General features: G+C 34.3%; 1 protein-coding gene across 1 annotated transcript; it reads right to left on the reverse strand.

Moving 5' to 3' along the window:
* Window positions 1-464: 464 nt before the first annotated feature.
* Window positions 465-10,098, reverse strand: LOC133321936 (voltage-dependent anion-selective channel). Its single transcript, XM_061531008.1, has 3 exons — window positions 10,005-10,098; window positions 937-1,484; window positions 465-855 (listed from the first exon to the last, which is right to left on the reverse strand). Exons 2-3 carry the CDS (start codon window positions 1,482-1,484, stop codon window positions 555-557), a joined length of 849 nt encoding a protein of 282 aa, XP_061386992.1. The 5' UTR covers window positions 10,005-10,098; the 3' UTR covers window positions 465-554.
* Window positions 10,099-14,078: the final 3,980 nt, after the last annotated feature.

A 14,078-nucleotide genomic window follows, 5' to 3' on the forward strand; every position in this document is an offset into this window, starting at 1 on the left:
GTAGTAGAAGATTTTCCTGGGGGCAGGAATGGATAGAACAAAAACCCACATTGCTGGCGTTTTTGTTCAGGGAAAGACGGGGGAGGTTGGTTGGTTGAAAGGGGGTTTTTAATTAATAGTGGTAACTACTAAAAACTAAAAAAACAATGTTACTCCTTGTTTACGAATGTAGTTTTTTTGTTTAGTTTCAACTGGCTTAAACCAAATGGTTAACAATGGTTTTTAGCATTTTTATTTATTTGTTGTTTTCTTCATCTTCTTGTGTGTTTTGTTTCAATTTTAACTGAAACTTTTGTTTGTTGTGGTTGTTCTTCACTCACTTCACTCTTCATCATGATGATAATTTAAATAATTTTCGGTTTAGATTTTGTTTGTTTTGTAACATTATTTATATATAAGTGTAATTTGTTGCTCTTGTTTTTTGCTGAGATGTTGTTGTTGTTTTTTTTACATACTTCGCTGGATTTGTGAAAGTTTATTTTTTGTTGTTGTTATATTTATTTGGTAGTGTTAGTACAATTAAAAAATAAAACTTATGGACAATTGACGGCTGCTTAGGCTTCCAATTCCAAAGCAACACCGATCTTGTGACCGCCGGCATTGAAGTTCTTGCCATCGATCAAGGTGGAGAGGGTGAGGGTGATACCGTCACGCAACTTTTGTTGGTAGCCCAAACCAACTTGGCAGGCATTGTTGACCTTGGCGCGCAAAGCGGCATCCTTGTCCAATTGGTATTTGCCACCCAAACCGAATTTGGTGTTGTTGCTGCCCGAGGTCCAGGACAATTGTACACCAACATCCAATTTGTCGGAGCATTTTTGGAAGATGGAACCGCTGAATTCTTGGCCATCATTGCTAAAGAAAAATAGGAGGGAAAACGAAAATTAATATTGCAATTCTTATGCGACTGTCGGGAGATTTATTTCTGGTACTTACACAGCTGTATGCAAGACAAAGTCCTTTGTGGTGTAACCCAAGGCAAAGTTGTTTGTGGTCAACTTGGCGTGTTGGGTATCGAAGGCGGTTTGGTAACCGGCCAACCAACCTTCATAGCCCAAAACGGCCGAGGCATTGATCAAGGGACCGCTCAAATCCACATTGACATCGGAATCGATTTTGACATTTTCATGGCCGTAGGCAACCTTGAATTTGCCAGTCTTGTTGCCAGTTTGTGGGGCAAAGGTGCCTTCGAAGGCCAATTTCAAGCCCTCGAGCAATTTGTCTTGCACGGCCACCTCGGTGAAGAGGGTGTTGTCTGTGTTCCATTTTTCGGTCAAAGTCAAACCGTAATCGTTAACCTTGTATTTGGTCTCCAATGAACCGAAAACCTTGCCAGATTCTTGATTAGATTGACCGGCTGTGCTGAATTCAATGCCAGATGGAGTTTTGGTTTTGCAGTCCAATTTCCACAAACCGAAGTGATAACCTTTGCCGAAGATGTCACGAGCTTGTTTACCCAAATCGGAGAATGATGGAGGAGCCATCTGGAATGAGAAGAGAAGGGGGGAGAAGGCGATTAGAAAAAAAATTGATAAATGAGGTAAATGAGAGGAACACAAAAAAAATTACTAATAAAAAGTTCTTTGTAAAAATTTTCAAAATACAAAAAAGAAGGAAACGTAATATGGGGGCTATATCTAAACATGGACTAATATTGAATTATATGGAATTATGCCACTTTTAAACATAGCTCCACAAAGTATTTATATATAGGCGAAGAATTTAATATATATTTCTTTTGGTCCCTTGTGGTTAGGTTTTTTTTTTTTAATTTTATTAACCGATATAAATTTTACCACATAAATTAAATGACTCATCTGAGCACCAATATTTATTTTTTACATATCGGCATTTTGTTTTCAAAATGTGTGGTGTGTTCATCAATGAATTGGTTTGAAAAAAAAAACTATTATTAAATTCTCTATTATGTTGATGTGCCACGGCAGACCGCTGTTCTGCCAGATCAGAGCAAAAACAAATCTCGAAAAAAACCGGTCATTTAACTTACGACCGAACGGCCGACTAAACGATTCGATCGATCATTGACCTATTACGGCGTATGCGTGTGTTTGTTATTTTCCTAAATTTGGCCAACAAAAATTTAAATAACAGAAATGTGCTTCGCTGTAATTGGTCAAAACAACGAAGAAGAAGAACAACATCAGCAACAACAAAAAAAATCAAATTTCCTACTTTCTATATTTGAATGAGTCTGCGATAGATTTGTCTGCTGTGTCGCATGTCTTAAAGTGTGTCGCATATTTGTTGTTATCTCAAAAGACAGACAGACCGACACACACACACACATATACTCTTTACATTTTAGCCAAAATATATGCGTCATTGTGTTGCGTGTAATTCTAATCTACAAGATATTATGTTGAAATTATACAGATTTACATAAGAAATCATGCTGAAAGTAATACTTTGTATGCCCTATAAAATTTAGATAAAATTTTTATATTCGGCAATTATGGGGAAATTTTAATATGATTTCACTTTGAAAGATATTCGGAGACTTTTTAAGCCTTGTGAATAATTTTCATAGGCCTGTCAGAGTGGGATCAGTTAAAAAAAAAAATTAAAAAAAAAGTAGATTTTCATAGTAGATTTCATAGAAAAAAAAATGAAATTTTCAAAAAAAAAAAAAAAAAAAAAAAATATTTTAAAAAAAAAAAACAGATTTTTAAAAAAAAAAAAAATAGATTTTTCAAAAAAAAAAAAAAAAATAGATTTTTCAAAAAGATTGCAAATGATGCACCAAAGCCCCTATATATCATTCGATTTTCACGAATTTTGGCATAGCGTACAGAATTATGTCTGGAATGATGTGTGTTAAATTTCGTGAACATATGTTCCGATTTAAATATAGCTACCATATAGATTTTCGTCCGATGTACTGTAAATGGTGCACCAAAGACCCTATATATTTTTCGATTTACACGAAATTTGGCATAGCGCACTGAATAAGGTCCATAATGATCCGTGTTAAGTTTCGAGAAAATCGGTTCAGATTTAGATATAGCTCCCATATATATTTTCGTTGGATTTAATGTAAATGGTGCACCATATATCCCATATATTGACGCTTCCGAACCATAGTATGCTAAGTCTGAAAAGTGAGTTTTTCAGTAGAAGCTTTCCAAGTATGGAAGTTTCATTAATCGTACGTGCCATGCTAAGTACATTTTTGCTTATAACTTTGGTTTGGATTGGCCGATGATTACCAAAATTTCAGTGAATTTAAATTAAGGACCGTAGTATCTAAAAACGTAAAGAACTTTAAAACATGCTAAGTCGACTTAGCATACTATGGTTCGGAGGCGTCGATATATTTCCGCCCGATTCTATGTAAATTTTGTACAAAGGACCCAAAGTTTGTCCGATTGTCTCGTACCGTCGCTCGTTACCGTAATACTGGTAGCGTAGCCCGGCGTCAAGGAAGTGGACGGAAGAAAACAGCAACATCAGCAGAAATGGTTCGAAAAGTAAAGAAGCGATTTGATCGACTCAAGGAGCTAAAGGGTTGCTTCGCTTGGCCGAAGGTTGCGAACTGCCAAATTTGGTTTTCTTCGATGAGAAAATATATTATCGCGAAAATATTCTTGAGGGTGTATAAAGCCTTGGGGCACGCAAACATTTTGGCCGCAGACATTGTACATCTCCGTATACCAATCCGTTGCACTATTGCGTCTGGAGTATTTTGGGAGGCAAGGTTGGCACTAAAAAATAGCAAACAGTCGAACACCTCAAGCAATCGCTTCGCCGGGAATGGGCCAAAATACCGCAGAGCCACATTCGGGCAGCGTGTGACGGTTTTATTGGCCGTTTGAAGGCCATAATACGTGCTAAAGGTGACCAATTCGAACAAATCTAAACTTTTTCTAAAATTTGATGCTATTTCCGACATTTCTTGCTCTCATTCAAGAAAATTTAAATGTAAAAATTATGGCGTTTGACTTTGTTGCAGTTTTTTATCTCATCCTGTATTCTCTCGAAGGAACATATGTAGAATATACCCAATGTGTGGAGGGTATCATATAATGTCAACGAAATTGAGATTGCCGTACATTAAATAGTTTGTTTAATTTTATATTTTCAAACTCAATTCATTTTTTTTTTTTCTTAAATGCATAATTATGAAAAGGCACTTGGAAACATCCAACAAAGACAATGGAAGTGGAATTCAAGAAAACCTTAAAATAATAAATGACAACATAATAGGTGTGTCTGGTTACTTTCCCTGCAGGAATTGTCCAGTAACTTCTTTCTGAGAGAGTAAGGTAGTTTTATTCTCTTTTGCAAGAAAAATGCGAAAAGTAAACAGACGGCATCCCTGCAGAAGCTTGCAACTAATCAGCTGATTTGTCAAAACAAACCAATTTGTCCGCCATTATAAAGAATTAAAAGAAAGAAAACACAACCAGTTTAACAAAAACAAAAACAATTAGTCTTGCTAATTCCAAAAAAAATTATTTTCAAATTGAAAGCACAAAAATAAATAAACAAACAATAGAAAACATCTGATTGAATGTCGATGTATGAGAAGAAGAAGAGTTGCAAGAGATTGCAAGAAGAAATTTTTCCAGCAAGAATTTGCAAACTCTCACTGAAAGAACTGTCAAAATTTCTCTCTCCAACCGCTCTCTTTTGCAGAACTTTTGGGTTAACAGACGACTTCCAGTAACAATTTGTAACAATTGTTACAAACTTTAGGGTAACCAGACACACCTAATGAATGCACACACGATGATAACAACAACAAATAAGAATTTTTAACAAAAAACAATTGTAAAAAATTTCATGGTGTGGATTTTTGGCGAGAAAGAGAAAAAACACAACAACAAATTGCAATAATGGGAAGAAGGTGGTTTAAAGTGGAAAACACACAAATCAGATATGTTGCAAAAACAAAATACATATTATAATCTATAATACGTCTTATTATTTGAACTTGTTGTCGTCGCCATTGTCATTATGTTCTACATGAGGGAAGAAAATAAAACAACAAGAATTGACAAAGAAAAAAAAATCATATTCTATCCTTCACTGCATATTGTGGGCAAGCAGAATAAAGAAAATCGAAAAAATATAATAACAAAAACCAGACAACAGCCAGAAAATATTTGGTTTTTTTGTTTAAAGAAAACCTTTTTTTGTTGTTTAGCAGCAGATGATGAGGATGATGTAATAATAATTTTACACAGAAGTGAAAAAAAAGAAAACATACACCCAATTAGAAATATAAAAAAATAAATTTTCATATTCTAAACAAAGGGAAGGTAGAAGAAGAAGAAGTAACACTTGCCTCATCGTCATCATCTTCGCTAAAAATCAATAAGTCCCTTTTGGATTTTTTTGATTTATTTTCATTTGTTGGTAAAAGCCATGTTGGTTGAAAATAGAATGTGGCTAAAACACGCAAAGGTCCTGCATTAGTTGATTTTTCAGGCGTTTTATTTTTGTGCTCGAGATTGGCCATAATTGTCTTTCTTTTTGGAAATTCAATAAATATTACACAACAGTAGCCACCATACAGCAATTATTATTACTGTAATGTTTCAAGGATAAGGATGAAGGAAACTTTAAGGTCAACACACAGCACAATTTACACAAAATAAAAAAAAAAAACATTTCAACTAATATAGTAATTGTTTAAAATAAAAGAGGTGTGGCATACTTTTCTATATATTTTTACAATACTTTCACTTTTCTTATATTATGATTGTTGTTTTTTTTTTCACAGCACAGCCTTTCTTTCCTTCTTGATGATATTGCAGCAACGAAAACACCCTCACCCTAGCTCTTTTGCTTAACAACTGTTCGATGCAGTCGGAGAAGTAAATTATATTTGAAATGACGGTGGTTTGTGACTGCTCTACTAAACAATTTTTCTTTTAGTCGTTTAGTTTTCTTCCCCTTCTTCTTTGGTGTTGTTATTCTGCTTTGGGGTTAGTGTGAAAAAAAAAATTTTCACCCCGTACTGAGCGTGTCATCCATTCAACGACGAACAAAACAACAGCTGTGTTTTCAAGCAGCAGCAGCATTGTACAACAACAATGGTGAAAGGAAAATTTGGTAGAAAAACAACAACACCAAAACAAGCCCCCCCTACATTTGGCACTTCGATGAAAATAGCCTGTCAGTGGGTTCGTTGATATTGATTTTTTTGTTCTGCCGTTTCCATTCCATGACGTCAGCATGGACAATTACTAGGACGATTTTGTCATAGGAGATATATTATAAAATGTAATTACAACGAGGAAATATTCAGGTACATTTCGAACGTGGAAGAAGTTTTACCGTTGAAGTTTTATGGGTAAATATGGCAGAGAAAAGTAATGAATGTGGGAAAATGGAATACTCCCCAACCAGCTGATTAGAAGTATAACGAATTTCACAATAAGGCAGAGGTAAACAGTTCTGTCGAAAAATGTAATATAAAAAGTTAAAAAAATAGTTGTTACTAGTCAAATGTTGTTGAGTGTGGGAAATGGAATACTCCCCAAACTTAATCAGCTTTACCAAAAATGTATTCCAAGTTTCTGTTATGGAATATTCGTCAAAAAGTGGATCTATAACAGCAATGTTTTCAAAAAGATTTTTTAAAACTGTATGGGTCGGTTATGGATAGCAACTAGACTCCAGCTGCGAGAATTTTCGAATGATTTTATTTATTCAAAAATAAATAAAATAAATGCAATTTGAAGCCATTAAGGCCGATTTCAATTAAATTGCAAACTATACTACTTTGGCATCGGCTCCATAGATGTTGATTTTTGTAAGGATTTGAGGTCGGCCATGGCATAGCGTCTTACCATGGAAAGGACTCGGCAACTAAGTATGAATAAACCGCTAACCAGAACCCGAGACTGTTTAAATAATATTCAGTTATCCAGAAAATAATATTGTGCTTTCTACTATCCGCTTCAAACTCCCAAGTACCTAAAATCAATGAAAGCCGAAATATTAATTTTGAAGGTAATTTATCCTCTAAGAACCTCATACTAAAAATATCAGCAATATCGGTTGGAAATTGAGGCAATGACCTTAAAAATGCGAAAAATCAAGCGATTACCTATTTTGAAAGTTGTATTAATACATGTGCTTATTTAGATAATTTTCTGCAAGGTTAGATGGAAATGGTCTTTTATCCCTTGTCAAATTACAACCACCACTTTGATTGGAAAAAGGTCGAGGATTTTTCCATTTAGGCAATGCCAAAATATAGATCTTATTTAAATATTTTCTTTTATTCTTTGAGAACCTAAAAATTATATTCTTGTAATCAGAGACCCCACGACCAATTGTCGTGTCCATTGATCCTGAATGTAATGACCCACTGCCGGAATTACGATTTACTTCTCAAAATTGTTGAAACTTATATTACGGGTAGCCATGTATATAATGATTTAACCCATTTTTTTTTAAATTAAAACAGATAAAGGTTATTAAAGGAACGAAGAAATTTATTTTAGTATAGATTGTCCTCGATCGAGGACTTTCTCATACGGACAGGTGGACAAATTTTTATTTTAAATCTTAAAATTTGATTTTAAATTTTGATGGGGATGTAATGACCTATGGACATGAATTAAATTGGCCAATACGAACAAAATATTAATTTAAATTAAATATCATTCGACCTGTGATTTTGAATATTTTCATAAAGACAGCTGGAAAATTCGGCCACTCAAAAAATATTTTCTTTTAAATTAAAACATATTCTGTTGTACTCCAGATCAAAATTAGCTACCAGTGTAAAAATGTAGTGCATTTTCTTAGAGAGATTTAAGTCCACAATTGATCAAAGGTGTCTGAGTGTAGTGGATGTATTACTTCATGCATCCATTAGCCTAACTTCAACTTCACAATGATAACCATCTAAGTTGGCTTCTCAAAACCATTATGGAATTTTGGATGTCCATATATCATAATATTAAAATCTCACATCTATTAAAACTAATTGAAAACTGAGAACACATTCCAAAATTGAGAGGTAGGTATTCTGCCCCCTCATGACACCACAAGTTGGGTCATGTCGAAAGTCATGAATAGCAAAATGACAAAATCACCATAAATATGTTGAAAAATAAAATACCACCCCAAAAAACATTTCAATATTGCAACCTTGAAAATGGACAAATGTCATTCAATAGTCACATTATACCGGAAACATGTTCGCCCAACATGTCATGGACAATTTTTAAAACATATTTCAGGAAAAAAATCATTATTATTTTCTAATTATTTAAAAAAAACTATTAAGTAATTGTAAACAATTTCAAAAATTATGTAACAATTTAGTTCCTTTATAAATATGCATTTATGAAAAAGAATATTCTCCATTTGTTATGATGTTGTTCTTAGTCATGATTGCTGTAGGTAGGTATATCTCAAAGATAAAAAAATGGAATTACATAATACCAAATGTTTGTCATTCATAGATGGATATATACAACAGCAACAAAAAAGGGGTATCTATGCCTAAATGTTTTTTTTATTAATGAAAAACAACAAATATTGACGACAACTGGAACCGAAAAGCTTGTAACTAATGAACTAACTTTGTTAAAATTTACCGGTTGACTATTATCATCCATCTAGGGCAGCAATGTAAACCAATCAACACGAATGGCTGAAGATGGGATGACACAAATTTCCAACCATATACCCAACAACAACGATGCCACTAACAATTGAAGTATGTTAATATTAATAATTGGGACGGACTACTAGTACAACTGATAAAAGCATGATAAAAAGAAAAACAAACAAAATTTAAATCTACTATTTAAACAACACTAAAGATAGCCAGCCAAAAACGAAGAGAAGAGAGAAAAACAAAAAATATTTTTTTAAAAAAAGCTATGCCCAAGGTGTGAAATTATTATTTGAAAATTCACATGATTTGGCTGTGCAGCCGCCTATTGTGGAGAGGAGTAGGGAAGGGGTGCATGTTAGGGAATGTTCTGGAAAGTTAACACTTAATTCCTCTAACATAAATTTCAATTATCTGATCAAACTGAAATACAATTAACTTTCGAATTCATCATTTAAAAAAAGTAAAATCGGAAATGAAATTTTCCTTTTCAATTTTGTTTCTTGTAAAGAAAAGTGAAAAAGTGTTGTTACGTAATTGGCGCAAACACTACTCGTCGGAGAGACCGACTACGATATATTTTCAATTGCTATGGCAGCGCAGCTCGCCGGTTATGGTGGTGTGTTCAACTCACACGCTGCTGCTGCTGTTAACTGCAAAAAACAAGCAAACGAGCTGGTTGAACAATGTGATTGACCGGCTAACATGCGTTGAACAGTGTTCCGTCAACTTAATAGATAAAGAGATATATAGAGGGGGGCTGGTGTTGGTTGGCTGGCCGTTTCATCGTTATCTGACATGACCATTAAGAGATAAAACCCAAAATTTTTTTGTATGGCTTAAACAAATAGACCGGTTGGCCCATAAACAGTAGCAGCAGGCAGCACCACCAATTTGTTCCTGGCTAGCCAGCCACTATGCAAAAACTAAAAGAAGAAAAAAAGAAAAGCTCATTTTTGCCATCAATACATGAAGGACAAAAAAGAAATACCTTCCCTCCCCACAAGCTTCATCATCATCTTGCTCTTCATTATTATTATTGCCCAGTTTTCCATTTACGAATTTTCTTTTCCCCACATATACACACACACACACGCTGGTTTGACACCACCACTACCACCATCATGGTTATATACATACATCCGACGACGTCGTCACATTTTTTCCTTCTCTTCTTACTTTTTGCTTTCTTGTCAATTGCAATAATTTTTTAGAGGTTATGAAATCACTTCTTTTATAATTTTGGTTTAATTTTCATTTTTTGAATTGTTTTTCTTCCATTTTTTCTATCAATTAATGTCACTTTGGATTTGTAATTGTTTTATTTATTTGTTGTTATTTTTTATTAACAATTTCTCTAAGTTGTCCATCATTTTTTTTTTCTTTTTTGCCTTTTACTTACTTTTGATTAGAATTTGATTTGCGAGCGAGGAACAAGTACGACCACGAAACACCACAAAATAATGTAACTTTGCAAAAATTCTATGGTAGCAGCAGCAATTAGGGATCTATAAATCGTTTGCAGGCGACAAATAATCGAAATTATCGATAGAATGTACAATCGATAGTGTGTGTGTGAGGAAAATAGAGATGAGAAATAGACGCTATACGCTGAACTAAATAAAACCGTTGTGATGTTTTGGCGTTTGTTTCAGAGCCTTTGTTTTCTATCAAGGCAATTAGGTTTCAAAACAATTTTTTTTATATTTTGTGCATGCTTTTTATGTTCGAAAATGTTCTGGTACTGACACTACAAACAAAATACACAAAACGAATTGCCACAAAATTGTCGGTACGTCAAATTTTTTTGCCGCAAGTGAACTCGTCTAATCTAAACTGGGACTTATTAAACTTTGTTTATGAAGTCAATTAATAGCTGTGTTCCAGAAACAGCAAGAATTTGGATTTTTTTAATATAATAATATTTCCCTTAAAGAATTTAACCGGATGTCCCAAAAATCTGATTGGCTGATTGGAGTAGTTTGGACTGTCCTTTTTTTATCGGGGTTGCCGCCATAAATGTCAATCAGAAGTTTATGAGTTGATAAATCTTTGTTAAGTGAAAAAATTGTTTTCTTCGTTCTTAAATCATAAACAGCTGATTAAATATCAGCTGATGTTACTGGAAAATCAGTATCTATACTCATAAAAGAGTAAAATGATTGACTTAACGATTCATCAATGCCCAGACAAAACGGCTGAAACTAGAATGTTGAATTAAATTTGGGGTAAGGGTCACTCTTGAAAAATTCATACTAGAACGACACGAAAAGTGCTAAAAAGTACTAAATATGTACCATTTGTATTTAGCGAACCGATGGAGCTTACTTACTTTGCTGGTTTGTGACAGAACTTTTGTTCCAAAAGCCGAGCTAAAAAGGTTTCACGGCGCGTCGGTCTTGCGCGCAGCTCTTTTACTTGATCTTTCATCTAATTTGTGGCCTTTCCCTTCTGCTTGAGCCATCGTTATGCACTTTTATATGCCTTTTGTGCTGAAGCATGCATCATACATTCTCAAAACATGACCTAACCAACGTAGTCGCTGCAGCTCTATGTTACTTTTCATATCATTAGCATTACGACACTCCTGATCGTACCACGGATTTCTTGATGGTGGTCCTTGGTACCTAAGTGTTGCTTTTGCTGCAGTATTATATTATTATATCGGGAGTTTCGGTGTTGTGTTAGTTCGCACCTTTGCTGCTACATTAAGACGGGTGCAACCTTGGGCGCCACAAGGTAATAGCCTGAATCGATATTCGCTCCTCGGATCGATCGAACGTCTAAAACACTGGATGAATGCCGCCCGTCTATCACATGCTCACTTTGATTTCTCGTTATTTGAGCAGGAGAAATCCTAGTGGCCTTGTGTATATCGAGATGCTTGAATCTAGTGCTGCTATCTACCATGTTTTTTGCTGCCGCTAAGTCAATCAACCTCATGCCGTTGTCGGATGTTTCTTCATAGAGACTGAATTTTACGACGGTGGGGCCAAAAATATTTTCCCTTTCTGATTTTTGCATTAAAATCTCCTGGCAGAATTTTAATGTCATGGCTATGGCAGCGGTCATATGCTGTTTCTAAGCGCTGATAAAATATGCTCATCTTTATATTCGGTCGGAGCATGGTCACCTTTTTATAGTGTCAACCTTGCTTTCCAAAATACTCCAGACACAATAGTCCAACGGATTGGTATTTTGTAACCATTCCTGGGCGGCGCGTGCTGATTGCGATGGTGCTGAGTCCTGTTGTAACTTTTTAGCTCTTTTGAGTATATTTTTTTTGTTGCGGTGTAGCTTATTGCACTTTTTGGAATTTCAATGGCTTTACCCCGAACTAATTTTTCAATATTTGCCGAATGGAATATTGCGATATGTTCAGTTCACGAGCCATTTTTCGACGCGGGTTTCGATCAAGTCGTTTCTTTACTTTTCGAACCATTTCTGCTGATGTTGCCATGTTTTCTTCCGTTCACTTCCTTGACGTCGAGCTACGCTACCAGTATCACGTTAACGAGCGATGATACGAGACACAAAAGATCGATTCACATTTAAATGCTGGTGTGCTGCAACGATAGCCACTTGTGGCTTTCCAGCCAAATATAAAGAAGTCACACTATGACGCTTGAATTCCATCACGAATAACTTTTTTTCTGGAAAATTCTAACCAAAATGCTTTTGTACGCTTGTAAACAATATAATGAACTGTCACTGGAATAATTTTACCAGCTGTCGGACGAGTGGTTTCGAAATGATAGCTGAAGTTGGTTGCAGTTTTTTCATCTCACCCTGTATGTATTTTTTTAAGAGTGGTCCGATAAGTCATATCTTCAAACCTTATACGTATTAGGTGGACGGACATTTTTAAGTCGATTGGAAATTGTTTTAAACGGGTTTGGTCCAAAGAAACATGAGGTCTAAAACCAATATTTCGATGATGCACACTTTTACCCTAGCAAAGTGAATATAGTCTTTTCATATGTCAACATAATAATTTGGACACAAACGGACAAATTCGAAGATAAGTATTTTAAAATTTTTAAAACTGTCAGATTTCGTTAACCCAGTGGGTTTAAAATGTCAATTCCATTGTATAAATCCTCATAAAGTAGGTTAACCCGGTAAAAAGTTCTAATGTAAATGTTGTTTTATTTATTGAAAAATAAAGTTTATGTGGATTGTTCGATTTTAAAAATGTCGTTACGGCACAATAACCCTATACTCTGTAGCATATATGTATATGGTATTGAAATTAAATTCATTTTTGCGTAGCATTTAAAAACAAAAAATACATATTGCACAAAGTAATATTGTTTTAAATATGAGATGTATGTGAGACATACATACATCATACATATATAGAATTTACAATTACCGTCGAGTAATTTCTAGATACAGTCAAACATCTGTTATTGTGGCAGCACGAAACAAAAAACAGCTGACGTTTATTTGTTTACATTTCCATGCATGTTGGTTAACATCCAATGGGTTTTAATAAAACAATTTCCTGACCTAAAGTACGTTTACATTATTATGTCATTACATTTACATGCCAAATAAATCCTCATGAAGTAGGCTAATCTGCTAACAAGTTCTAATGTATATGCCGTTACAGGGTCTTCATTTTACGAACAGTATATGGAAAATGTATTTGGATTAAATATATTTTAGAATACCCAGGGCACAATTCCTGATTTTTAAGAAAATTAAATTTAAAAATGTAAAATATTATAAATATCCTGTTCCAGAACCTGTCAGAATTCAATTTCAATTTTCCATAGAACAAAAACTGATTCTCTGTTCCGATCCACTTTTCCACATAAAAGCAGGACCACCTGTAAGAAAAACACGCATATTTTTTTCATCAAAAAATCGACTAGATGTTTCTTTTCAATTAGTCCATATGCAGATGCACGTGAGGTAATTTTCGAAAGGGAAAACAAAAAATGTACACACAAAAACAGACATATACACACTGAAAAGCGACTAGACAACAAATTAGTATAGGATCAACAAACAGACAAACAAAAACAGAGAATATTTAAGAATAAAAACGAAACAATTCTTAAAAATAGATTAAAAATAAAAACAAACAAAAAATTGAACCCAATACAAAAAAGGGGAAAACCGAAAGAGAGACATAGTGCGAGCGGCGGCGACGACGATATATATAAAACGCTCAAAGAGTCACATCGAACGGTCCATAATAAAAAATCAATTCAATTCAGTCAATTGCAACAGACGTACAGGCAACCAACAAATTAAGAAATAAAAAAAACAACACAAATTAAATTGATTCGATTTGAGAAAATAAAAATCAAAGGGAAAACAAAAAGATTTTCATTAAAAAAGGTGCAGTTCGGTGCATTACTTCTAACGGAACGAATCAATTCCCTCGGGTCGCAATTTGAGGCGAATAAGTAAAATTTTCTGGAAAACAAGTTCTAAAGAAAATTTACAAAAATTATTGAATTAC

The sequence above is a fragment of the Musca vetustissima genome, unplaced genomic scaffold (genome assembly GCF_032173495.1).
Source record: "Musca vetustissima isolate MV318-11 ecotype Yass unplaced genomic scaffold, APGP_CSIRO_Mvet_v1 utg13374, whole genome shotgun sequence".
Taxonomy (NCBI): domain Eukaryota; kingdom Metazoa; phylum Arthropoda; class Insecta; order Diptera; family Muscidae; genus Musca; species Musca vetustissima.